Source organism: Thamnophis sirtalis, unplaced genomic scaffold, assembly GCF_051295495.1.
Source record: "Thamnophis sirtalis isolate CommonGarterSnake01/CBP01778 unplaced genomic scaffold, rThaSir2_p1.2 scaffold_4, whole genome shotgun sequence".
In the NCBI taxonomy this organism is placed as follows: Eukaryota; Metazoa; Chordata; class Lepidosauria; order Squamata; family Natricidae; genus Thamnophis; species Thamnophis sirtalis.
Window position 1 is genome coordinate 20727990 of NW_028261384.1, and position 26265 is coordinate 20754254.

Here is a 26265-nt window from a genome sequence, read left to right on the forward strand (position 1 = left end):
TGTTTATATGTGCATTTCGCACGTTACGATTCATAACCAATGGCGCCCTCCCGCCCAGGGAACGATAATTCCTTCTCCGGGATATCAAAACCCCATGCTAAACGTCATGATCTTGGACCAACCGCTAAAAACCTTCCTATCCATAACCGTATACAGGAAATGCCAGACCAACACACACACTCACGCAAAAAAAAAAAAAAAACTGCCAAGAAAGGTTACAAAACCTCCCGTTTGACATCCTATGAAATCACCAGCTTTCCCGTTATTTTCTAGAAGAAATAAGGGAGTGGATCCAACAACGCGGAACTTTGGTGTGTTTATTTCCCCCTTTTCAAGTCGTTTCTTAAAAGAAAAGAAACAAAAAGAGACAAATGGGAGAAGTAAAGCCCCATTCCTTATATAGGCTGTTAACAGTTCATTGCGAAGAAGCGGGGGAAGGAGAAGGGGGGGGGGGGCTCGCATCGGCCAAATCGTTACCACCCATTATTATGATTATTATACAAACAGGTACCTCGGAATCCAAGAAGAGGGCGAGAGAAAGAGAAACTTGGCTGATTCACGCTCCCTCCCTAACCCACAGCGAAGGGAGCTTTTTCTTTTCCATCGCGTTGATAAAGGAGAGAAGATACTAGGCAAAAAAAAAGGGGGGGGGGAGAAAAGGAAGACGAGGGGAGAGGGAGGGGGGAGCCCACTTCTAATAGTTCTGCCAAGATCTTGGAGGTTGGCGGGGTGTAAAGAGGAGAAACAATATGTTCAATGGCCACGGAGATAAATCAACATGCACTGCAGGCACTAAAAGAGGCGGAGGCGAAAGAGTGGCGGGGTGGGGGTGGGGGGGAAGAGAAAAAAGCAGAAGAGGGAGGGGGAAGAAAGTGAGAGCGAAGGGGGAGGGGGGTCCCCCTTTCAAGGCGATGTCAGGGGGTGCGCATGTGGCGCGTTTCCCTTGCAAAGAGAAAAAATAAAATAAAATAAAATCGATACACACTGCAGCAAGCAACAGTGCTTCCATCTCCTGCTCCTCCTCCGCCGGGGCCAAAACACGCCACCCTCCCGGACACCCGAGTCCCCATTACACAGTCCTCCTGCCTTCTCCGACGTTTCGCTGCCCCGAAGAGTTTCTGCTTAGTTAAGCGCGCACTCCTTCCCACCTTCCGCTCAAAAAGTGCCCAAAACCCACCGGTCCTCCCCGTCCCCTCCCAGGCACCCCAAAATGTGAGAGGAAGGGGCGTTGGGAGAGGGAGGGAGAGCAAGGGCAGTGCTAAAGGGGGCGATCGCCCCCCTTACAAAGCACTGCGTCTCCCCCCCCCCGACTTTCCCGGGGTGAGAGGAAGAGTCGGGAGCGAGTCCCCCCGTTTCCTCCACCAGCCCTCGCCTGGAAAAGTTTGGGGAGCGGGGTGGCGCGGCCTCCCCCTTTTTTTCGGAGCCGCCGAGACCCGCCTCAGCCCAGGTAATAAGTTTGCAAGTTTGGGGCTGCGAAGGTGACGGGGAGGAGAAGCAGCGGCCTCGGCTGCCCCTCGTGGGAGATCGGAGCTCCCCGGGCAGCCCTTCAGTTCTGGCCCCGGGAAGAGGGAAAAGCGGGGCGAGGGGAGCCTGCGAAGCAGAGGAAGGGGAGGCAAGGTGGCTGCGGACGGCGAGTAACGGTCCCCGAGCCGAAGAGAGGCATCCGGGCAGCAGCAGCCGGCTGAGCGAGGAGGCACCGCTAGGCGGAGAAGAAACAGCAGCCAAGCGGGGAAGGAGCGCAGAGAGACAGGCGGCCGGGCAGGCAGCAGGTAGCGGATCTAACGGTGCAGAGGGACCGGGCTCCTAGGGACGAGCTCCCGGGCAATTACTTTCTACTTCTCGCCTCCTTCCCTTCTCTCTTCCCCCCTTCTTCCCCATTCCACCCAAGCTCAAGCCGATCCGGCCCGGCGCATTGAGCGGCCCCAGCCAAGCTCGGGCCGCTGCCCGGCGAAGCTGACTGACCGTTATTGCGCCTCGGGTTCGCCTGCTTCCTGCGCTTACACCTGGGGCCATCCGCCATGATCCTCTCGCTTGTGTCTAAATGCTCCAGTCACCTCCTCCCCCCCCTCCCCTTGCTCTCTCTCTCCCCCCTCAGCCCCCGCCCGGACCTGGTTTACGACACTGGGAGGTTTGGTGTGAGTGTGTCTGTATGTGTGTGTGTGTGTGTATGCGTGCGCGCGTGGTGCTTTTTTTTTTTTTTACTTTTTTACATCACCTTCCTACACCTAGTGCTCGGCCGCCGGAACCTTGTTGCCAGGGGAGACGCCCGCTTTACGGCAGCGCGTTTGAACCGGCAGGAGGGAAAAGTTTCTCTCAGCTCGCCAGTAGGCAGGTACTGTTTATTGCGGGGGGGGGGGCAGGGGGCGGGACACCCCTCAGGGAGCGGGGTGGGATCGAAGGGACACAGAGGAGTTTCCTTTCACAGGAGGGATACCCAAGGGGAGGGGCGAGGAACGGAGAGTCTCCTCAGGCGCACCAAGCCAAGCTCCGCGCGGGAATGGCCCGTGTGGCGTTGCCGCCGAGCAGGACGGACCGAAAAAGCGGCAGACGGCCACCCGAAACTTCGTTACCGAAGTTTTCCTTCTTTTCTCACTTTATTTTCTTTTTTTAATAACACGGAGCTCTAGCCCGTGACAGAAAAGAACGCGGAAAAAAGTTAAAAGGAAGACAAAAATGAACACATTCTAAAAGAGCGCTCTGGCGAAGATTTATAACGGCACGAACTGCCCTGTGCCACAACTTCCAGCCATGGGATGCGTTACTTTTACCCTGCCAAAAAAACCAACATCACCACGTCCCCCTATATTAGTATAGTATACTAATTACTACATATTAGTAAAAATGTATGAAGTGGAGTTTTTCCTGAAGGAAAAACACATATATAACCTTTTATCTGTTTCTTTTGTCATGTCATCAACAGAGTGGATTCTGGTGTTTGAAATGATAAAGGAAAGGGAAAGTAGTATTTCCTGCAGGTAAATAGAATACACTTCCCAGACCACCACTATCCAGTATTAGCACATGGATCCAAGTCCCTAAAAGATTATGCCATGACAAATTCAGACAAAGAAAGACTTGTAATTTTTCTTGCAATAAAATGGTTATTATGGCATGTCTTTTGAAAGGCCAATGGAATTGGGAACAAATTGACATTTGATTTATCATTCTTGAATAAATATAGATTAGAAGCGGCAACCAACACTATTTCCACTTGCTGTATATTTGGGTGAAATTATATCCCATTTCTGAATAAACATTCCATAGTATATAACAATACTAAAGTAATTATCAATAATAAAAAATGTCAATGAAAAAATCAGGAATCAGTAAAATCAAAATATAACAACTGTCAGTCTCACCTGTGGTGCAATTTCAGTCAGTGCCCTGGTATATACTATTTTATATGATTGGTCAATTTCTTCTGATACATACAAATTTAGAAGAAAATCTTTCTGAAGTAATAGGTTTTAATTCTAATTAATATGGATAATACAAGTAGTCCTTGGCTCAACCATTAATTTAGTGATGGCTTAAAGTTACAGGAACACTGAAAAAAGTAATTTATGACTGTTTTTCACATGCCCATTACAGCATCTCCATGGTCATGTGATCAAAATTCAGATGCTTGACAACTGGTTCATATTTATGATGACTGCAATATCCTCCTTTATGACCTGACAAAGTCAATTGGAGAATCAGATTCATTTAACAACCATGTTACTAACTTACCAACTTAATAATTGTGGCAAGAAAGGCCATAAAATAGGGAAAACTTCATTTAACTATCTCACTTAGCAACAGAAACTTTGGGGCTCTATTGTCATAACTAGGACTAGTTGCAGTTACACAAATTCTTCAAATGAGTTCCTATAAATTAAAAGTTGTATAAGTTTTAAGCAAGTATACAAGTATTAAATACATATAAATGTAAAGGAGTAGAACAATTTTAACTGCTTTTATTATTGTGTTATATTATTGTATTATAAGCTACGCAGAGTCGACAGGAGTGGGCATCTACAATAAATTTTAATAACAATAGAAATGTACAATTACAACTTGATTGCAGTTAAAGACATGAGAGAATTAAACCAGGTAAAATTCACTTTAAATAGAAGAAATTTTTTAAAAGCCTATTAAATTATCTAAAACTAAAGAAAGAAATGGCCAGCTTTAATCTTTTCAATGAGAAAAGTTTGCAATCAAGAAAATATACTGAAAAGATCTTTCCCTGTCAACCAGTTTCTTGCTGGTAAAAGATACAAAAATTCTCTAGAATGGATCCTGAACTATAAAGAGATTGAAGCAGGAAATAGCATGTCAGATATTCTAGGTGAAAGTGGAATGGTTTGCTTTTTCAAGCTATTTTTCAAGATGAATGTTAAGATGTAAACACACACACACACACACACACACACACACACACACACACGGACAACTAATTTGAACCTGTATGAAGTTATTTTTCCTTTTTCTTTACTTGCAGTGACCAATATAATGCAAAATAATGTTGAATATGATAATGATCTTAATTTAAAGAAAACTATTAAATAATCTTTTTTTTTTTTTTACAGTGAGAGTCTTTGGGCCCAAGAAAAGAAAATGGAGAACATTTTCGGAGATTACCGAAATCTTAGAATTAAAAAAAAAGCTGGCATACTTCTGTCTAGGACATCTATTATTAGAGATTTCCAAAACACTAATGTATAGGTAAGTATATCTTTACCAATAGAGACAACCACTGGTTTCATGCTTGAATGGTATTGAAAATTATGGTTGCTAGATTACCTGGAATTTTGGAATATCCAGAAAGGCAATTGAGATCTTAAACAGAAAACACACTTTGAAAACTTAAATTCTACTGAAGTAGTTCAGAATAAACTGGTGAAATTATAATGTACAAGGGTAATGAAATTCATCTGTTTACAAGAATGATAATAGAGTTCTTCTGATTAAAAAGCTGTGCATTAGAGTGCAATTCCTTTTGCAGATCTGTAATACTTACATCTTCATTTTGTCTAATTATAATAGTTAGCTCCAGCCCCTCTACAGATTAGTGACAGCAATTTATTTTTCATGTACTTAAAAATAGGTTATACCATAGAATAATTTGCATAGTCAATACTAATTATTACCCTAAAAGAGTTTTGAAATGGATTAGAATATGGTTAGTAACTGAATATAAAAGCTCATATACATTTAAGTCCATGTCCTTCAATTTCTTTAAAGACAGTGTTCTTTCCCCTAGTGTTTTATCATTCTACATATTTCTGTGTCTTTAGTAAATCTGATTATTCGTTATTTTTGCCAGACTCATAGACAGTTAACCTTGATTGTGTCAAAATAACTCATTTCTTTTTCAAAACAATAAATGTGCACTATCATTTGATGATATGAGCTCTGCACTCTTTCTTTTGGGTCAGATGTAAGAAGCAGAGTTTGTGTCACAATGACCTTTTACTTATTCATTTAAGCAATTTACAGGGCCACCCATTTAATTGCAACCCTAACTCTAATGCAATGATTGTAGAGAATTGGAAAGATGACCTTCATGGAAATATGCAGGAACAATTCCAAAGCTTTTTGCGTCCTGAACAGCAAGATAACATTTGAGAACAACTTAGTCCCTTGCTAATTCTGAGGAGGAGGAGGAGGAAGAAGAGGAGGTAGAGCACAATCAGATTTGCAAAAGTCTGTGGTTATAACCAATCTCAGTAAGCATACTTTAGCCCAGTGTTTTTCAACCACTGTGCCGCGGCACACTAGTGTGCCGTGACATAGTGTAAGGTGTGCCGTGGGAAAATTACTTTATATATAGTCAATATAGGCACAGAGTTAATTTTTTAAAAACATTTTCTAATGGTGGTGTGCCTCGTGATTTTTTTCATGAAAAAAGTGTGCCTTTGCACAAAAAGTTTGAAAAACACTGCTTTAGCCTACCTATTGTATAATCAAACATAGGGCCCAAAGCAAATAATCATGGCTTAGTGCAGTATATATTAGACAGCATCTGCTGGTGGAACTGTCTCCAAAGAATATTGAGACAGATCCTGACATAACAAAGGGATGTACATCTCAGAAAGATGGGAGAGATTAATGCATAAGTAACAGTTGATATAAGCATATATACTATATATTCATAGGATCTCAAGTTACTGTAGACAATGGAACTCAGGATTCTGCCTATTTTTTCTTTTGTATCCTTTTTATTAGTTTATAATATGAAATACAAAAGCAAATAATAGGAAAAATGTGGGAAAGAAAAGGCAAGAAAAAAGTGTAGAGAAGAAGGGAAAAAGAAAGAAAACACATTGATGTCTGACTCATTTTGGGGCAGTAGAATAAGAAGTGACATTGAATCTCAACTTTTTATTTTTACATAATAGTATAAATTAGCTCTTTCTGTAACAGCAAATCTAATCAGTAAAATCCAAAAATCAAGGTTTCATTTTTCCACCACCTCAAGCACGAAGTTCAGAAGCGCTTTCCAAGTGGAAACAAAAGTATTTGTGTTTTTTTCTTTTATCAATTTAGCCATCTCTGCTAACTCATTCAGCTTTTGCAACCATGCATCCATTTATGGAATCAAAGTGTCCTTCCATTTTTGTGCATAAAGTAAATCTTGCTGCCATCAACATATACAACATCAATGTTCCAATTTTTTCCAGATCTTTTTCCATTCCACCCAAGAGAAAAGTTTCTGGCTTTATCTTTATATTCAATTTTAGAATCTTCTGTATTACATAGAACATTGAGTCATAGGATTGGAAGGGACCTGTTAGTCCAGCCTCCTGCTCGAGCAGGAGACCCTAAACCATTTGCTCTATGGTTCTACTGTTTGTTAAAGGTCTTTCCTCGGTATAGCAAAAATCTTTGCTGCCCAAAGAGCCATTTCTGCCATGAGAAGGAAGCTGCAGACCACCGGCCCAGACAAGCCCACTCAGCTGCATTTGGATTCAAGGGTGCCTTGGACCCAAGGACTTTTACAGTAGAATATGAATCCTACTCTTATTATTTCTTTGCTTTATCATATATCCACCATAAATTATAAAAAGTCCCTTCTTTACATTTGCATTTCCAACATTCATTGGAAATTATACATTCTTAATAAATTATCTGGTGTTAAATTCCAATGATACATCATCTTATAAAAAAAATTCTTTTAAATCATAATTTAATGGAAATTTAAACCTTTAAATCTTTTGTCCACATATTCTCCCATTGTTCAAGCTTTACATTGCACCCAAAGTTCCTTACTCATTGAATCACACAATGCTTTATATATTTACTTCCCAAATTCAAATTCAGTAACATTTTATAGACTTTAGCAATAATATGTTCATCACTACCACACTGTAAGATTTTCAATTCAATATTGTAAATATGGAGAGCAGTGGCAGAAATGTCTTTCTGATTCTACCTCTTCCTTAAACTTGAAGGTAGGAACACAAAAACTTATTATTTAATGTAAGTCCATCAGTCTAGCTTTCCATCATTTCTTTGTTTAAAAAAAGCTCTATGGGGGACACTCATCTGTTCTATTTTTGGTGCCGACAACAGCATAGAAGAATTAAAACAAAATAATATTGAAAAACCCAATAATCCATATAAACAAAGTTTGGGATCAAGAAAAATATTTGAGCAGATTACAAATTGTTACAACAATAAAGAGAAAAAAATTATTAAAACAAGAGAGGAAAAAATAAGTACTGATGAGAAATCAGGGTAAGAATAACGAAAACAACACATACAATCTAAAGAGGATTACAGTCACCTATGCCAGTGATGGCTAACCTTTTTGTCATTGTGTACCAAAAGCATGTGCATGTGCCCGCACCCAAAATGCAATGTGCGTATGTCTCCCATCTGCGTGCTCTGCACATGCGCGAGTAATGGCCACGCACTCCCCTTCCCCCTCTGCATATGTGCCCGCTACCGCGCCCTGATTTAGCTTCCAGGTTGCCTCCTGCACTAACCTGTAAGCCCAAGCGGGGAGCGGGGTGCTGTGCAAGCCCCCAAAATGCAATGTAAGTGCACTGTGCATGTGCCCCTCCCCCTGCACATGTGCGCGCATTTCCGCATGTGTCCCCGCACATGCATGATGGACAACCTGAAGACCAGCTGATTGGCAGGAGGTGTGCGCTCATGCATGGTGGCGTTTGGCTGGAGTGATGGCTGGCACATCCTCAGAGGTCTTTGCGTGACACCTGTGGCATGTCATAGGTTCGCCATCATGGACCTATGCCAAAAACATGGCAAAAGGACTCCAGGCTATTCAAACACTAGTGCTCTAGATTTGGAGCCATTCAAATCTTGAGGTAATTTCAAAGAAGCTACAGAAGATATTAATAACTGCTACCGTTTTCACATCCCTAAGGAAAAAAGTTATAATAAAATATTTATGTGCTTTCTCCCAATGTAAAATATTTTTAAAACTTGATTGATATAAGCATTTTTATGTAAACTTTCTGATAAGCATAATTGTTTACCTGTTGAGGAGTTACATCACATTCATCTGCTTCACATAGTATACATATTCTTTATCTGTCTATCTATTGTTTATTGTATATTGACAAACCAAGTTGGGTTTGGTGATCTCATATGTAACTAGCAACTTAGTCATTAAGTATAGCAGTCACTAAGTGAACCTATGACTTCAGCTTTCCTTGGTTTTATAGACTTGAAGAGATTGTACAGTACATGCGAGGATTGATCGCAAAGTTACTTTTTCATCACCATCATAAGTGAAGAGTCACTAAATGAAAGCTACAGGTATGTTAGATACACACACACACACACACACACATACACAGAAAAATGTATATATAAAATATTTTATTTACTTCAAAAGAACTCGTTCCTAAAAACCTCATTTATAATGTACAGTATATGTGTTTAGTTTTCTTTATAGATAGTTAAAAAAATGTATTATTATTTAGGAAAGGATATTATATGTCGTTTACCTAGTGTAATTGTTGAGTGTAATTGAGATGACGTATATCAAGCTGTTATCACTTCCTCCACTTATACAGATGCTGTAACTAGCCTTAGACATTTTAAATACAGTTAAACATTAATTCTGTAAATTTTTTTTAAAAAAAGTATAGGATTATGGTTAAATTTGACTTCAAATTTGAAAAATTTCTACTAAATGTTTTACCATAAGTCAATGCAGCCTGATACAGTATACTCTGAACACAAGTTTAGTAAACGTATCCCAGGTGAATGAATAGAGAATTTCAATGCAAGTTATAGAACTATCTTTCTCAACTTCTTCTGTCATCAGATGTGTTAAATGTGTGATTTCCTAGAATTCTCAGTCATGGCTCCTGATAAAATAGTAGTGGCAATCTATTGGAAAAGTTCTATAGTGGACACTATCTAAAGGTTACACTTCACAGTTGAAAAATAATAGAATGACTTTATCATTCAAAGCTCTTGAATAATGTTTGCTGCTCTTGAAGTACACTATATCCTGATTGAAAGTCAGTTTGGTATAGTGGTTAAAATATGAGGTTACAAACCAGGGATTGTGAGTTCTGGTGTTGCCTTGGGCACAAAGTCAACTAAGTGATTTTGGGCCAGTCACTTTTTCTTAGCCTAGGAAGAAGACAATGGCAAACTACTTTTGAAAAGTTTTGTCCACATTTTGCCTTTGAGAATCACACATGATTGAACACAGGGGAAAAAATACTATACATGAAACATTTTGTTCATTTGAATAAAAGGCTAAATTAGCCTTTTGACTAAGACTTCTGAAAATTTCAAGTAACATTTGGGAGTTTGGGAATCCTCGATAACAAATGCACTTGTTTATAATACAAACTAAATTAATCCCATCTGTGGTGCACTATAGATGAAATATTTTTGCTATTGTAAGAATACACATAAATCATATTGCATGGGATTACAGAATACTGCTTTGTAGATTTGTTAATGTATGTATAATACTTGAAATCACATTTAAAAATAATCTGGTAATCATATAAATATAGCTTGTAGAGATGACATAAATACTACAAATTATGGCAACACAAGTAAAACCCACAATTTTTGGATTAGACAAGACTGCAAAATATTTCTCACTATATTATAGGATAGATGCTGTAAGTATTGCTAAAGCGTTGTTTTGTGGGCTGGGCTGTACAGTGCCTTGAACATAGGCAACCCATGAAGCACTTGTCAGTATTTCCTTAAATCACATGTGTCTTTTCTAGAGAGCAATAGCTGCGGAGGGTAACCATACAATCTCAGGCAAAGGCCCTACTGGTTAAAATATTTGTCAACAGGTGCTACACGCTCCCCCATGTGCTCTGAATCACTGTACTGCTGCTGAATCAGTTCTGTCTGTATGATCTTACACTGTCATCTCTTCTATTTGGCAGTTGAATTGATTTATTTCTGGCTCAGCTGCAGTAGAGTGCAGAAAAACTAGTCTGAAACTCATGACTTCCCCATTTGGAATAACTTGCTTCTCTATGATTTCCACCTTCTGAGCTATAGACTCCCTAAAGTGAGTTAAGAGCCTCACAGTTTCCCATGGTTCAGGAAACTTTCTTTTTTGCATATGATCAGAGAAATGCACATAACATTAAATGAGGACATGAAAGTGCAAGTAATTTATTTTCTTTTTTCATGTTGAAGGACATAAGGTGGTTCTTTTTTACTTTTATTTTTAATTCTAGGACCAATGGCAGCTTAGATAGGGCAATGATTTCATAATATTCTGTATTTCCTGTTCTCTATATTTCAAAGTTGGGAGAAGTGAAGATGATTATCGATGATTTTCAAATTGCTTTTTGGTAAATTTTGGGATGATACAATTGCAACTTGGAAATGCCTGTGAATACTTAACTTTGGAAATGGACAAATGCCAGAGCTTCATGATATTATTATTTCTTGAGAACAGGAAGGACAATTCTTTTCTGAATATAAGCTCTGCCTCTTTTCAAGGAAATTTTGAAGTTCTAGATCTTTACAGCCATGTCCACTATTATCACCATGTCTCTTCAAGTGTGATCCTAGAAAAAGCTAGATGTCAATCTGTCTATCCCATGTGTTTACAAGTTAATAGAGTCAATGTAAATGAAAATCTGTAATGTAAATCCGATACTCATCTTGTGCATTGGCTGGATTACACTCGAATGCATTTTCCAAAATGTGCTATACAACCTAAGAAAGGAGCAGGCTCTGGGCTTTAATAGACACAAGTGCGATGAAGACAAATATATATGTAGGAATATTCTTTGTGAAAAACAATATATGTGAAATAAAATGTAAACTACATTGGCCCAAATGTAAAATTAATGCCTTAGGCATACCTACATTTATACTCTTGGAATTGTTTAATGTTATAATACATAGTTTAATTTAAACAGGTCATTAAAAAGATAGATAAAGCATGAATAGCATTAGTACACTAATTTATTTATATCCCATCTTTATTATTTTTATAAGTAACTCAAGATAATAAACATACATAATGCTCCTTCTTCCTCCTATTATCCCCATAACAGCTATCCTGTCAGGTGAGTTGTGCTGAAATAATGTGTACATGGTAATTTAAAAGAGTAATGCAAACGAAAAAGAAACATACTTTCATGGAACATATTTACCAATAAATAGGGCTTGGGCAATTTTAGGTTACGTCTTCTACTTAATGAGTGGCTCAGTAAATGATGTGGAATTTTGAAACTAATAAACCCTCTACAATGCAGGAATTAATATAATAATCATTTGGTTCTATCTTGATCATGCACTTCCCTAGATATTTTGTTAGAACTAAGTGAGAAAAGAACTATTAAAATATTATTTTGTATGTTAAATATAACTTACCTTTGGCAACAATAGCAACCTTAGTTTTTCTTGTTCAGTTTACTTTCATTCAGCGCAAAATTGAAATTTAACTTTATAGGCATGTATGGAATTATGGAATCTTACTTGAGTCGGGGTGGCACTATGGTTAGAGTCAGTACTGCAGGCTACTTCAACTCACTGTCAGCTGCCTGCAATTTGGCAGTTCGAATCTCATCAGGCTGAAAGTTGACTCATCCTTCCATCCTTCCGAGGTGGGTAAAATGAGAACCCAAACTGTTGGGGGCAATATTCTGACTATAAACTGCTTAGAGAGGACTGGAAAGCACTATAAAGCGATATGTAAGTCTAAGTGCTATTGCTTGTATTTTAGTAAATAGATATGTCTGCCTGTATGTAAAATTAACATTTTAATGAAAATAATGAAAACATGAATGCAAAAAAAATTACTTGAAATATTTCATATCTGTTGTTTGTTTCCTTCACTTCATTTTTAAAGACTTAAATAGAGAAATATTTTCTTAGCCCATGAATTCTATTTGGATTAGATTATGTGGTAAATGAACAACATTCACAAATGTCGTTCTGAAACTTTAAATAGTTTTATATATAACATAATTGTAAGTATTATCCTAGACTTTAGTTATAACAGTTTTACTCAACACCCAAAGTAGTAAAAAGGAAGTAAATAAGTTTTACTGTTGTATGTGAGACTCCTTTTTTGATATATAATGATTCTGATTTATCATATCTCCAAGATCTGTATAGAGGTATAGAAGAACAATTGAAATATACATTAAGTTGCAGCTACGTATTATAGAGATAAGAACTTTATCTGAATGTGATCATCAGAAAAACTGGAGTAGAAATATAAGTTGCTAGATTTTATTTTACAGCGTATTTTAGAGTAATATTTAGCAACATTCTCTGAAATATGGTCAGATTGATCTGATAACAGAACTTAAGATAGGAGTTAAAGCAACCAATTTTTAGCTAGAAATGAGAGCATTTCTTGCTAAATGTCAACATATTACGGGCAGCCCGTCCATTGCAGTAACATTATCTCTACTTACAGAATTTAAAAAAAATAATTACATTTTATTTGTCATGTTTATGTGGCCATTCATTTCATAGACAATTGATTCTGGATGGCATAAAACAAAGTTAAAAACAAAATGTAGCAATGTCACTTAGATTTATCCCAAAGGTGCTTTTTTCAAGAGGCAACTGGACTTTTTGTTTCTTCAAAGTGTGTTCAAAGAAAAACCAGAAAGTCCAGTTGCCTCTTGAAAAAGCACCTTTGGGACAACCATGACTTGGTTGACTGAGAATCTCCATAGATTTCATAGACCACTTCACAGTGTTTTACAGCCATATCTAAGCCATTTACAGAATCAGCAACAATTGCACCCAACAATCTGGACCCTCATTTTACCCAGGATGGAAGTCTGAGTCAGTCTTCAGCCGGTCAGAATCAAACTGCCAAACTGCAGGCAGTCGGCAGGCAGCACAAGGAGCCTGCAATAGTAACCACTGCCAATCACAAGTACAAGTGTACAAAATGTACAAGTATTTTAATTATTATTAAAATCTTTAAAATTATAAAATGGCCATTTTCAATGTTATAATAGCAGCATACACTCCTGCAGTCATGTGATTGCTTTTTCGGCACTTAGCAACTGGGTCCTTTATAGTCATTTGTGGTGTCTTGTGGTCACATGATCATGATTTGTGACATTTTTGCTGGTTTTCAACATGTACTTCCAGTTTCTGGCATAAAACAAATAGCTCATAGAAAAAATTGATTCATTTAATGATTTCCACAAAAAAAGTTCCAAAAAATCAGGTCACAGGATGTGCGCGCGCACACACACACACACACACACAGAGAGAGAGAGAGAGAGAGAGAGAGAGAGAGAGAGAAAATTGAAATCTCTCCTCAGTAACAGGTTGGGAAGTGTGGAGTCTATCCAAACCTAAGGCCCTTTTACATTTTGGTTGAGATACCTTGCTGATTGAAATGGGTGAGAAGAGCTAACAGCTTCTTCAAACAAGATTTGTATCAATTCATGGAAGTCATGGGGATCAATAGCTATTAGTCTTGACAACAATGTGACTGCTTCTGAAGGGCATTTCCAGGGAGACTAACAGGCTTCCTTGTGCCATTAGTTGGCCACTGCAAATATAGACTAGTGGAATAGATGGGACAGGATCTGATTTAGTAGGACACTGTGTTGTTCTTACGTGGTACTCAAGAAAATGTTTCTAGAAAAGGCATGTTAGTTGATAGCAATAAGTATTCATAGATCATCAGGGAGACTGCAGCCCTAAAAAAACTGCCGATTTGTAATTTCTTGTAAAATAACTGACTTCAAAAAGAATTAGTTTTCTACCACGATTAGAGGAGCCAGACTGGCTGGAAAAAATAGTAACTTAATCCAATAGGAAAAATGTATCCAATAATATATGCCAGTTTTAGGGATGCAGAAGGGTGCTTGATAGATTGTCCTTACACATTGGAATTGTACCAATGTGCCTTTTTAAGCAGGGAGAATGATCTAGTTTAATGGGTGGGGCATGAAGCATGCAACTCTGTTTGATCTTCTGGAGGTAGGCAGAGATAATGGGAAGAGGCAGTCCCTCAGCCCTTTTGCCACAAATGGTTTCATAGATGATAATCAGCATCTTAAATTTCTAGTAAGCAGTACATCTCATATAGCAGATGGGTTACATGGGTGTATTAAAGTGTGGCCATTATGGCTTGTGTCACTGCATTCTGAGTGTTCTTCAGATTTGACACCATTCAGAGCACATTGCAATCATCCCTACTCAAGGTGGCTAAGGTATGAGTGGTTTAAAGAGATAGTCCTAGAAGGAGAGCAATTGGTGCATTAAATAAATCTGTGCAAACGCCTTCTTGGTTACAGTTGCTTGTTTTTTAAGCAGAAGCTGTAATCAAGAAGGACTCCACTCCCACTGCCAAAACTACAAAATACTGTATGGATAAGTGCCATCCCATACAAACCAGAGATGGAGAACCATGAATGCGTAGTGACTTGATCTGGTCAGGACTTAGTTTAAGCTTGATCCTCTACATTTAGATACAAACTTTGGCAGCAGCACTTGGTTGGCAGTGTCTTGTGAGACACTCTTCAAACTGGGTTTTTTGATATGGGCTTTTCTTCATTTCCCAACATTGGCTAAAGCTGAGCATGAAGAGAACCCTCCCAAATCCTACAGACAGTCTAGAAGGATATCATAATCAATGATATTGAAAGCTACTGGCAAGAAGAATCAGGACAATTTCATGAGCCACACCCTGATTCTGCAAAGGACATAAATATATGTAAAAAGGGTTTTTTGTATACTGCAACGTGGCATGAAACTACTAAAGGGATACAGATGATTTGCTTCTGGGCTCTGCTGGAGCTGTAGTCTAATCATCCTTTCAATAAATGTATCCTAAAGGAGAAGGTTGAAAACTAGATAAACACTGCCCAGAATTGTTGGGTTCAGCAATGATTTCACAAGCAGAGGGTGTACTATCCCCTCCTTCCAGACAGACCCATCTCCGCTCAAGGATGAATTTACCTTAAGTGGAATGAAAATCCACCCTTTGGATTTTCCACAGTTCACCTATAGATACATGAATCTAATGAGCAACTAACTGAGTTATATAAGGAGCTGTCAATTTTCTCAGGAGTTAGAGGATCAAGCATTTATCAAGTAAACAGCACATGATCCTGCTGATTCAACAGTGCTAAAGTGATCTAAATAAGTTGATTCATCAAATTTATTTTATTTTTTATTTAGCAACTAACCAAGACTGCTCATTTCACTGAATGTGATTCTGAGCAGTGTACAATTAATAATGAAAATGTTAAATATATTAAAAACTTAATATATAAATAACAATAAATAAAATCAAGATTCCTAGAGTATTATTTATAACAGCCATGTAAATATTATTGTGACCTATCTGTCCCCAGCTTGAGAATGGATCACTTTAAACAGGGCTGCTAGCTATTTGTGTATGCGATAAGAGTGGATGAGAAGCTATGTTTAGCTGTTCTTATTGCTACAGTACAATCATTGACGTGGACTCTTTCTTACCTGTGCTTGGTTGAATTGGCTGTTTGTATTTCTCCAGTGGTGTATTTTTGTTGTTTCAGCTTCTGAAGTGCCATGAAAAATCAGAATCCTGTGTGGGATCAATGAACAAGAGAGGCTGCATTGGGGTGGGGGGGAGGATCTGATTATGCACTCATTCAGGCAGGGATTGCTGTCAAATGTTTACCAGATCCCAAGAAAAACCTCAAACAGTCTCTGAAATCAATTCAAATTAATCAAGGTGCTACAGCAGATTGATCAAATAGAACTGTTGGGGGTGGGGGAAGTCAACAAGCCCAAAAGCAACCAGAGAGTGACTTTATCATGACTAACACATAATGTAATGTTCTCTGCCTTTAGTTTATATTTCAACCTCCCTGAGATTAAAAAAGAAACAGATATAAAACAGATCTAATGCCATATATGTATTGGACCTTCAATAATCTGGGTCACATCCATTTCTGATGCTGAGAGTAAAGAATATTACTTTGATGGAGATATAGAATTGTTTTCCTGATCTGGTCTACCTAGTGGGGCTGACACTTGACTTGATGGTTGTGATCTTCTGAGCTCGACAATACTTTACACCACGAGGGCAACTGTAACTCTCCCAGAACTATCAGTTTTGGAGATTTCACTACCAGCTATATGATGGAATTGGTCAGCTTATACATAGATCAATTACTCCTTAGAATCCAACTTTAACCATATCGTCTCATATCTGGTTTTCAGGAACCTGCTAAGGTTTCTCAGATGACAATTGCCAACACGGGTTGACTCAGCCTTCCATCCTTCCGAGGTGGGTAAAATGAGGACCCAGATTGTTGGGGGCAATATGCTGACTCTCTGTAAACCGCTTAGAGAGGCCTGAAAGGCCTATGAAGCGGTATATAAGTCTACTGCTATTGCTAAACACATTCTCTTGTCCTGAAATTATAGCTGATGAATAGAATCCAGGAGTGCATATATGGATGAGTCTTAGTAACACTTGTCAGGTTGACTGTTTCATCCATAATAAGATCATGGATCTTTGTCTTGCTACAAAGCAATGTGTCATTTGACAATACCTGCTGGAGACAAAGACCACTGATAATCTGGTGACTTTGCAGCAGGGATAAGACTGAGAATGAGAAAGTAGAATTGGTATCAAATACTTTGTGCTGTGTGTGGTCTGCTCCCAGATTCCTACCACCTATCTCTATTATAAAAATACAAGTACTAAAAATAACTTGAAGAACATTTTAAATTTTATATATACAATGTGATCCATACATACCTATTAAGTTATCCCCATTTAGTTCAGTGAAAAGTAAGCTATGGGAGTCCATGGAGTATTGCAACTAGGGAAATAGTAGAGCAGCTATAAAGATCCAGGGCTTTGCTAGCTCAAAGTAGACAGGTGGCATGTCCAAGCCCCTTGACCCCAGCAGGTTTTTTCCCCCTCCTTTCCCTTCTATTTTAATTGAATGAGAGAGGAAATGATCTGGTTCATTATGTTAAACCACAGTTGATGATGACCAGCCTAAACCAAGCAAATCACATACAGTGTAGTGTCATGTGTGAACTCAGTAATAAACAACCTGCGTTCCAGGCTGACTTAAATGAGAAAAGCCAAACCCAAAAGGTTATAGGAGAAGTAGAATGGTTTTGAGTCCAGGATTGCTCCAGCCATCCCCTTTACCCTCAATGCACCATGTTTCAGCATTTACTTATGGCAAGAACACTATCAATGTTGCTTCTGTGTCTGTAGAATTTATGTTGGAATCCTGGAGCCCTGGGAATGCAGATTGTTCAGCTCTGAAATACGGTTTTGCCTACAAAAAAAATCATGCCAGAAGAAAATAATGAGTCTTTAATGTATCATAGTTTAGGAATGAAAATAATGTTTCCCTTCCAGCCTTCTTGGTTTTATTTTTCCACAGTGCAAAAAAGTGTCTGATGTCCCATACCTCAGAGTAAGCCTTCTCATGGATTAAAACTGTATATTATAACAAATACCTTAATACGCCTGAGACAAATTATTATCCAAATAAGTTTCTTGATGCATAACAAATGTTTTTGTTTTTTTTTTTTGTTTGCTATGATTGCTATTTCATTGTTATTAAACACTAATTTGTTGAGAATGGATGTTTTCTTCCATATGGTGTATTTTGTTGCCTTTGGTAGTATATGTGCTGTTTCAAGTTTGCTCTCGTACACTTTATGCTTTCCCTGAATATTTTGTTCTTCTCATTTCGTGTTCATTTGGAGATTTTTCTCTTAGTAACAGTCTCTATACAGCTGGCTCACTCCGTTCTGTAACTCTTAACAAGATTTCTTTAATTATTTTAGCAAACAGGATTCTTTTTCATGTTTATAATTTTATTGTAACCACATGTCACTGAAGATGTCATTCATCTGTTCTAGTCAATTTGTCTCTTCTGTTTTACACTGCAAAAGTATTTTGGATTTTCAGAGCATCAAATGTACTTTTAGGAAGTACTTCTTAGAAGATAGCAATCCACTTTCATGCAGAAATGGAATGGAATGGAGTGAAACAGAATAGCACAGAATAGAACAGACCTTTCACTATATATATTTTTGAACCATTGTCTAGCTCTAAAGCCTGTAAATTTGTAAGTTTGTAAATTATAGAGGGAGCTTGAAATTGTAAAGTAAAAAGGAGAGGAAAGACTTTGGGGGCAGAAATAATAACATCTATAAAATGTTAATGGTACAATTTTGCTGTTGCCAAATGGCTTAGTGATTAGATGACAGAAGAGGTGATTACAAAGAGAAGAGTAGAGAAGAGCAACAAAGATGATTAGGGGACTGTAGGCTAAAACATATGAAGAACGGTTGCAGGAACTGGGCATGGCTAGTTTAGTGAAAAGAAGGACTAGAAGAGCCATGATAGTAGTATTCCAATATCTCAGGGGCTTCCACAAAGAAGGGGGAGACAAGCTATTCTCCAAAGCACCTGAGGGTAGTACAAGAAGCAATGGATGGAAACCAATCAAGGAGAGAATCAACTTAGAATTAAGGAGAAATTTCCTGACAGTTAGAACAATTAATCAGTGGAACAGCTTGCCTCCAAAAGTTGTGAATGCCCCAACCCTGGAAATCTTTAAGAAGATGTTGGATAGCCACTTGTCTGAAACAGTATAGGGTTTCCTGCCTAGGCAGGGGGTTGGACTAGAAGATTTCCAAGGTCCGTTCCAACTCTGCTATTGTATTGTATTGTATTGTATTAAGTGCAAACCCTTGCTTATACAGATTCCTCTGAACCATCTCATTTCCAATTCCACTGTCATCCTATATAAACATGGTTGGTATATCTTCAATCAACGCAGTAAAATAATCATTATTTTCAAGTAGTGAGAAAAATGAAAATAATGGCTACATTCATATATCATGCCATATCCTTTTGCTTATTTGACTTTGAGTTACTGTATTGTGATACCCTAGCTACCAGGTTTTACAAATCATGAGTTCTGACCAACTAAAAACTGTATTGTTTATTCAGTAGACCATGGTTAACTGTGGGACGGCATATTGTGAAAGCTCAGACAGTTAAATAAAAACTCTTCTAATTATGATTATTCACTCCTTGTTTATTACTATTAAATTGAGTTGCCTAGGAAAAGTTCCAAGGATAGAAATTACTAGATGGCTAATTCAGGAAATTGGCTTGAAAATGCTCACTTTTGAAATAATATTGCATGCTTTTTAAAAAGAGTCCATGTGTATTATTATCTCTGTGTATTTTTTAAATATAAATGTTGTGTCTCCAATGTCTGAATGTAACAATAAAATTGAGAAACCTGTCTGAGAAACCTGGGTGAAATATTAGTAATATGCAGGTAGTCCTTGATTTACAATAATTCGTTTAGGAACTGTTCAAAGTTACAATGTGCCTAAATTCTCACACTTACAACTGTTTTAAATACCAGTTGCCAGGAGTCCCAATTTTTTTTTTAATAAATGTTTTTTTTTAATTTTAATTGAAACAAGTACAGCATCTTTCTTTACATCTGTAGAAAATGTATCAATCGATTACAGATCCTCCACGGTCAACAAACATAACTCATATTAACTCAAGCATTATTATATATCCATTTTCATTTGACTGTAATTATTATTTAAAAATATTAATACAAGTAATAATCTTGAACAATACCTGCCCACACCAGTGGGAAAAGAAAAAATCAAAAAGAAAAGGCAAAAAAAAAAAAAAGATAAAACAAAAAAAGACAAAAACGACAAAGGACAAGGCAGGAAAAAAAACAAAACACAGGTATCTATTATAAAAAAGAAGAAGTATATCAACTGGTTACAACATGCTTTGGTGCTTCTCTTCCATTAACTCATATTAATTCAAATATCTTAACTCAAATGTTTACCATATTAACATCATTATACCTCCAGTTTTAATTACCTATAGTTATTTAAACATCCTTCATCCTTAGCTATGCCAAAGAATTAATCCATAACACATGCTGACATTTCATTTACTTACTTGTAAAATCCTCTATTAACATCAAATCCTCATATCCTATTTTAGCTGAACATCCATAATATTTAATTATATCATATATCATAACATTTTCCCAGTATTGATTAACATTTGATTGTATGTATTTTATTTAGTTTTTATAATAGTGATAATTATTGTAATTAATACTCTTTATGTATAATCCAAAAATGTTTTCTCATATCCAATTGTTATTTATCATATCGACTCCACATTATATACATTACTATCAATATCAATTATTATTCAGCTATATCTGTTACAAAAAGAGCAATTAGGTTTAACTAGTTTTCAATTGTATTCTTCAATCTATCAGCCAATTCCACATTGTATACATTACCATCAATATCAATTATTATTCAGCTATATCTATTACAAATTAAAGTAATCAGATTTAGCTAATTTTAAGTTGTATTCTTCCATCTGTCAGCCTGTGTCCCTCCAATAGCAAAATTTTCTCAATCCAATTGCCATTCGTTGGATAAATTTACCAAATGTTTTTATAAGCAAGTCCAGACACAGATATCTTCGCACCTTTTGGCTCTGAATGTCAGTGATGAAATAATAATGTTGTCCCAGGCTTGTAAAACTTTTCAAATTGACTTTAATTCTCAAGGGTGGAGTTTTCATTTCTCCTGCACTCTGTCTCTTTAAATGAACCTTCTTTATAGCTCCCCCCCTCCTTTCTTCCTCTGAGATAGACCAGACGCCATTTCTCACATTTTCCATTTGTATTTCAGGAACATTCAAACATTCAACGATCTCAGTTTTTCCTTCATATTTTAAAATCAGATGATCCAATTTTCTTTCCAATCTCTGAAAAGAGTCAAAAAGCTCTCGACATGCGAAAAAAAGAATCTGGAGTGAGACCTTAGAAGTATTTTCAGACGCCATGATGTGTCGTAGTTAGAAATTGCAAGTAAAAACACGCTGGAAACTGTGCAATCTTATCTGATCGTAAACACAGCCAAGTAATAAAAATGTCAGATCGTAAAGGGCTAATTAGTAGAAAGTTGACTTTACGATCCACTTAGAAAGAGTCAGTGGGGAGGGCTGCCGAAACGTTCCTTGAAGCGTTTAAGAAATAAAGTAGCCACCAGCCATAAATCCATTAAAAAAAGACCAATTCGCCGCTAGATTCTTCTATTTTTTGGTTTCAATTAGCTTAAGCTTTTAGTGCGGACAGTCTCTCTTGAATAATAAAATCAGCTTACCAGATGACATCACTTCTGCCATTCTTAGGGGCAACCTGCAGTTTCAGTTAGCACGCAGCTAATCCAGAAAGGAATTGGCACGAGGGGTTAATACCCCCCCCCCCAGAGACTTTGCGAATGTCTCTGAGGTCCTGGGTCTCCCCTCACCTTTCACTGTCGTCTCCGGGACAGCTAGGGTCCAAAAAACCCGTCCAAAAATCCTTCGGAATAGAGGAATTTCAGGAATAGCCTGAAACTCCGTCTTCTCACTGCTAAGCCCCGCCTTCTTCCCAGGAGTCCAAATTTTGATCATGTGACACCACCCCATCACATGATCAAAATTCAGGAGCTTAGCCAATGGCATATATTTACAATGATTGCAGCATGCCAGGATCATATGATCTTCATTTGTGACTTTCCCTGTCGGCTTCTGATGAGCAAAGTCAATGGGGAAGCTAGATTTGCTTAATCATGTGATTCACTTAACAACCATTGCAAAAGTCGTAAGATCATACACCACTAATTTAACAACCACTTTGCTTAGCAATGGAAATTCTATCATAAGTCAAGGACTATCTGTAGAACAGCTTTTAATTGATAACCTATTTTTTTTCTTTTTACCTTGTCATTCTGCGACAACAAGGTGTTTAATTCCTGCTAGGGAAATCTAACAGTAATTTACTACTATTTCATCCAACATTTCCAAAAGAGACAATTCAATATTTCCGAACTAAGGAACAACTGTTTCACTTTCTTAGATAGAAACTGTTCATTTTGTTTTATTTATCAAACAGATTTCTAACTTGCCTTTCAGCCACAAGTGGGATCAAAAGAAACAGGCTCCTTTGGTTAAGACTATGAGAAGAATCACTTGTTTTTTTTCTCAGCAAAGAAGGCAGTCAGATCAGAACATCAGCAATTTATTTGCCTCTGAAGTGACTAGATGAATAGAATAAAAAATGAATTGCTGCTTTGTAAGGTATGGATTACTGTATGAAATCCTATATATGTTTACGTATTCAAAGTTCAGTTGGGTTTACTATCATGTAAATATGGACAGGATGGCAACTGACCTTTCATCTCCTCATTAAGTTCAAGTTAAGGATTCTTGAACAAGAATCCTTCAAGCATTTGGTTCCAGAACCAGCTTCAGTTGCTGTGGCAAAACTGTTGACTGAAACCAATTATGAAAGCTTGTTCTGTGTTCAAACACTGTAAATTAATTATATATTGTTCTCTTAAAGGCAGCCTAGCTTCCAGACTTCCTCACCCTCTTTAAGCTTGGAGAAGCTTTGTCTAGGCATCTCTTAGGAATCTTGTCTAAGGGTCATGTATAGCCTGTCTGAATCCCTTTAGATCATAATCTCTATAAGATCTAGTTAACGTGGGCAGTGATGCACACATCTGCTGCGGGGCTACCAAATTTCAGCTTCAATTTTCACCATCTCTTTGCTGCAATCTAGGAGAGGTTTTTAATTTAGTTTTCATATATGAACATCTGTAGGAAGTGGTTACATTACATTATGGTGATATTTCATTTGAGTGAGTATCTGAAATGGGTTAATACTACTTAAATGATGAGCTAGCTTGCTTGAGATACTACACTATTTCAGTTTAGTAAGTGACTTGAGTAATCTAGCATATATATAGGGGAAAAACCCAACACGCAAAAGAATTCCTGTTTCAAAAAAGAATAATCTGGGTTGTTTGTTTTTGTTCCAAGAGTTGGAGAATTAGAAAATATTGAGCAAAATATCTCCCCCTCCCCCAAAGTAAGTTGGAATGGACAGTCACTTTAAAGTTATTTAATATTGTCAGAAGCAGCGTTTGTTGCCTTTATCCATTTCTTAGCCCATGATTTATTTAACCATTGGCTCAAGTAATAAAATTGTTTTATTCAATAGTTCTAAAATATTTCAGAAAATATTTGCTCACAATTATTCATTATAGAATTCTTTCTTAAGAGAATCTTTGGTTGGTAAGTTGTCACATAATCATAGTTTGCTAACAATACATAAAAGAATTTTGGAAAGAAATTTTCACAAAGTCTGAAAATTCACACATTCAATAGTATATGTACATGCATCTCTCTCTCTGTTGTATTATGTTGTTATTAAACAGCAAATTATAATATGCCCCACCTGTTGCCTCCCTGGCAAGTGATTGACACTCCATCAGCCTCCTTTATCCAAATTGATAAAGATTGCATCCTCCATGGTAGACATACCACTTCTTCTGTGATGTAGTTTCTCAAACTGTTTGTCAAACTGCCAGCCCTGTACTGGAAGCTGCCAGGGCTCTTTCTCAGCAGTAGTGGCAGTGGCTCAAGTCATAACCCAGGACAGGGCTGACTGTCACTGAATCACTGGTTAGAAAGTGAGTCACTTTGTGAAAACTTAGTCATTGATTCTGTATTTAAAAATGTATGGATTAAAAATTAAGTGTGTTCCCAACAGCTATCTTTAAGATGAGGCTCACAAATAACTGAAGTATTTATCACCTGGTGAATAAGCATAGAACTGATGGGAGCATCATTTCTATTCACCATGTACCTTTTCTATTACAGCAACTGACTTTTTTTCTCATGCAAGTAGTCATCAATTTACAACTATTTGTTTCCTGAACATTTGAAGTTACAGCAGCGCTTGAAAAAGTGACTTACAATTGTTCCTCATGCTTATGATCATCATAGCATCCCCATGATCAAAATTTGAAAGCTTGGCAACCAGGATGTATTTATAATGGTTGCAGCATCCTGGAGTCGTGTGATTGCTATTTGCGATCTTCCCAGATGGCTTCCAGCCAGCAAAGTCAATGGGGGAAGCCAAACTTGTTTAACAACCATATGATTCACTTATCTGTAGTGATTTGTTTAATAACTGAGAGAAAAAAGGGGTAAAATTGAGTGTGATTCATTTAACCAACCTCTTTGCTTAGCCACCAAAATTCTGGTATCAATTGTGGTGGTAACTCAACAACTACCTGTAATCTCTAGGGAATTCCATGCACTTGCCTGAATGCCACTCTTGATCACTTAATTAATAAATACAATGCAATTTATTTGGAACATTGGAATGTCTAGTCCAGTGGTAGCACTTTCAGTATTTATGTTTGTCAGAGATATCCTGTGCTTTTAAAAGTGGTAGAAATGAGTAGAGAGTATTCCAGTATTCCTGGAATAGCATTATGTCATTATAGAGTGTCATTCATTAGGAGAGTAATGTTCCACGTGTTATGCAGGAACAACTTTGGGAAATGAAAATAATAGCTGCCAACTAGGAGCCACTAAGAAGTGATATACTACTGTCAGCACTGTCGAAGGGGCTTAGGTGAGAGAAAGGTATAGTCTATTCAGCTGAGTTTTTACAACAATTTTTGGGACAACTATAACGTCAGTACTAGTGTCTAAAATTGCAACACCAATAGAGGAATAAAAATGTTATTTTCAAAAGTTTGTGTCCAAGTACAGGAATCTCTGGAGAAGAGGCTCTAAGAACAGGAAATAAATACTGCTTTTCAGTAAACATCTATTGGAGACAGCTCTTGGCAAGACCATATTTGTTCTAAATTAAAGTTCTATAACTTGCTATAAAATCTTATATGCTTCTTTCCATTTCTTTCTACCAGGATTTATTGATCCACCACGGCAGAGTATAATGGAAATAATAGTGTATTGAGCAAAAACAAGATTGTATGAAAGGAAAATCTTAACAAAGCAAAAATGAAAATTAGGATGCTAGTGTTTATCCGTGATTGGTTAGAACTATGGGACCAGGTAACTTCCTGTGGGAAAAACAAATACTTTCACTAAGAGGTAAATGAATTCTTTGTAGCTTTGTCTGCATGAAAAACAGGATAACTTGAAAATGTATGGTGGTTATGGTGCTGTTAGGTATTCTATTAAAATAAATAAGTACATCCTGGTAAAAGTTTTCCCATGTGCTTTATTTTATTCATTACCAACAAGCAGAATTATGTTAACAGCAAAGAAATAAAGATCACAATAAAATATCCTATCACAATAAAGGAGAGAAATACAGAAAATGAAATAAATGAGATTATTAATATAGTATAATTTCGCAAATGGTAATCAACTTCCTTGGAAAAAGGTTGCCTCCCACAAATCATATGTTATCTACATGATGAAACCAAAAGAATGATGGGAGTAGAGAGACCTTCCATAGCATTGGGACCTTGTCACAAAAGTTTGTTCTTCCTTGCTAAACCTCTGCCTCATTTTAGCTGGACAAATGTGCAGATTATTTCACAGTAGGAGTGAATACAGATTCATAATTGTGTTCCCTTCATTTCCTTTCTTCATTTCTTTAACTGGAAAAATCCTTTGAAGGGGTTTGTGAAATTCCATTATATCATATTTCCCCAATCTGGACCATTCTAGATGAACATAGCACAGAGAATAAAAAACAACAGAGTTGGAAGGGATTTTGGAGGTAATATAATCCAACTGCCTACATGAGCAGGATGAGCTGGACTTCATTTCTCATCATCTCAATTATTATATCATCAAGTTAGGAGTTGTGGGAAATTATTGCCTGTTAATAATGAACTACATATATCGAACTATATATTGGGGGGGGGGGAGTCATAGTTCAACCTGTGCAACAGCCTAAAGTTACA

The 26265-nt window shown here is 37.4% G+C and overlaps 1 protein-coding gene and 1 long non-coding RNA gene across 4 annotated transcripts in view; one reads left to right on the top strand and one right to left on the bottom strand.

Annotated features, from left to right (window-relative positions):
* ZEB1 (zinc finger E-box binding homeobox 1) overlaps positions 1-2048 on the bottom strand; it is an 80710-nt gene extending 78662 nt beyond the window's left edge. For both annotated transcript variants that reach the window (XM_087712554.1, XM_087712553.1), the window contains exon 1: positions 1963-2048. In XM_087712554.1, coding sequence (XP_087568680.1) covers positions 1963-2020 — 58 coding nt within the window. In that variant the 5' untranslated portion in view covers positions 2021-2048. The remainder of the gene's footprint in view (positions 1-1962) is intronic.
* LOC106537564 (uncharacterized) lies at positions 1586-25556 on the top strand. 2 transcript variants are annotated; one of them, XR_015696321.1, is made up of 7 exons: positions 1586-1769; positions 2230-2332; positions 2921-2975; positions 4572-4707; positions 8676-8769; positions 22422-22606; positions 25255-25556. It is a non-coding gene; the product is annotated as an uncharacterized LOC106537564 (long non-coding RNA). The 2 variants fall into 2 exon arrangements; XR_001312660.2 differs by lacking the exon at positions 2921-2975 and having other exon boundaries at positions 1594-1769.
* The last annotated feature ends 709 nt before the right edge of the window (positions 25557-26265 follow it).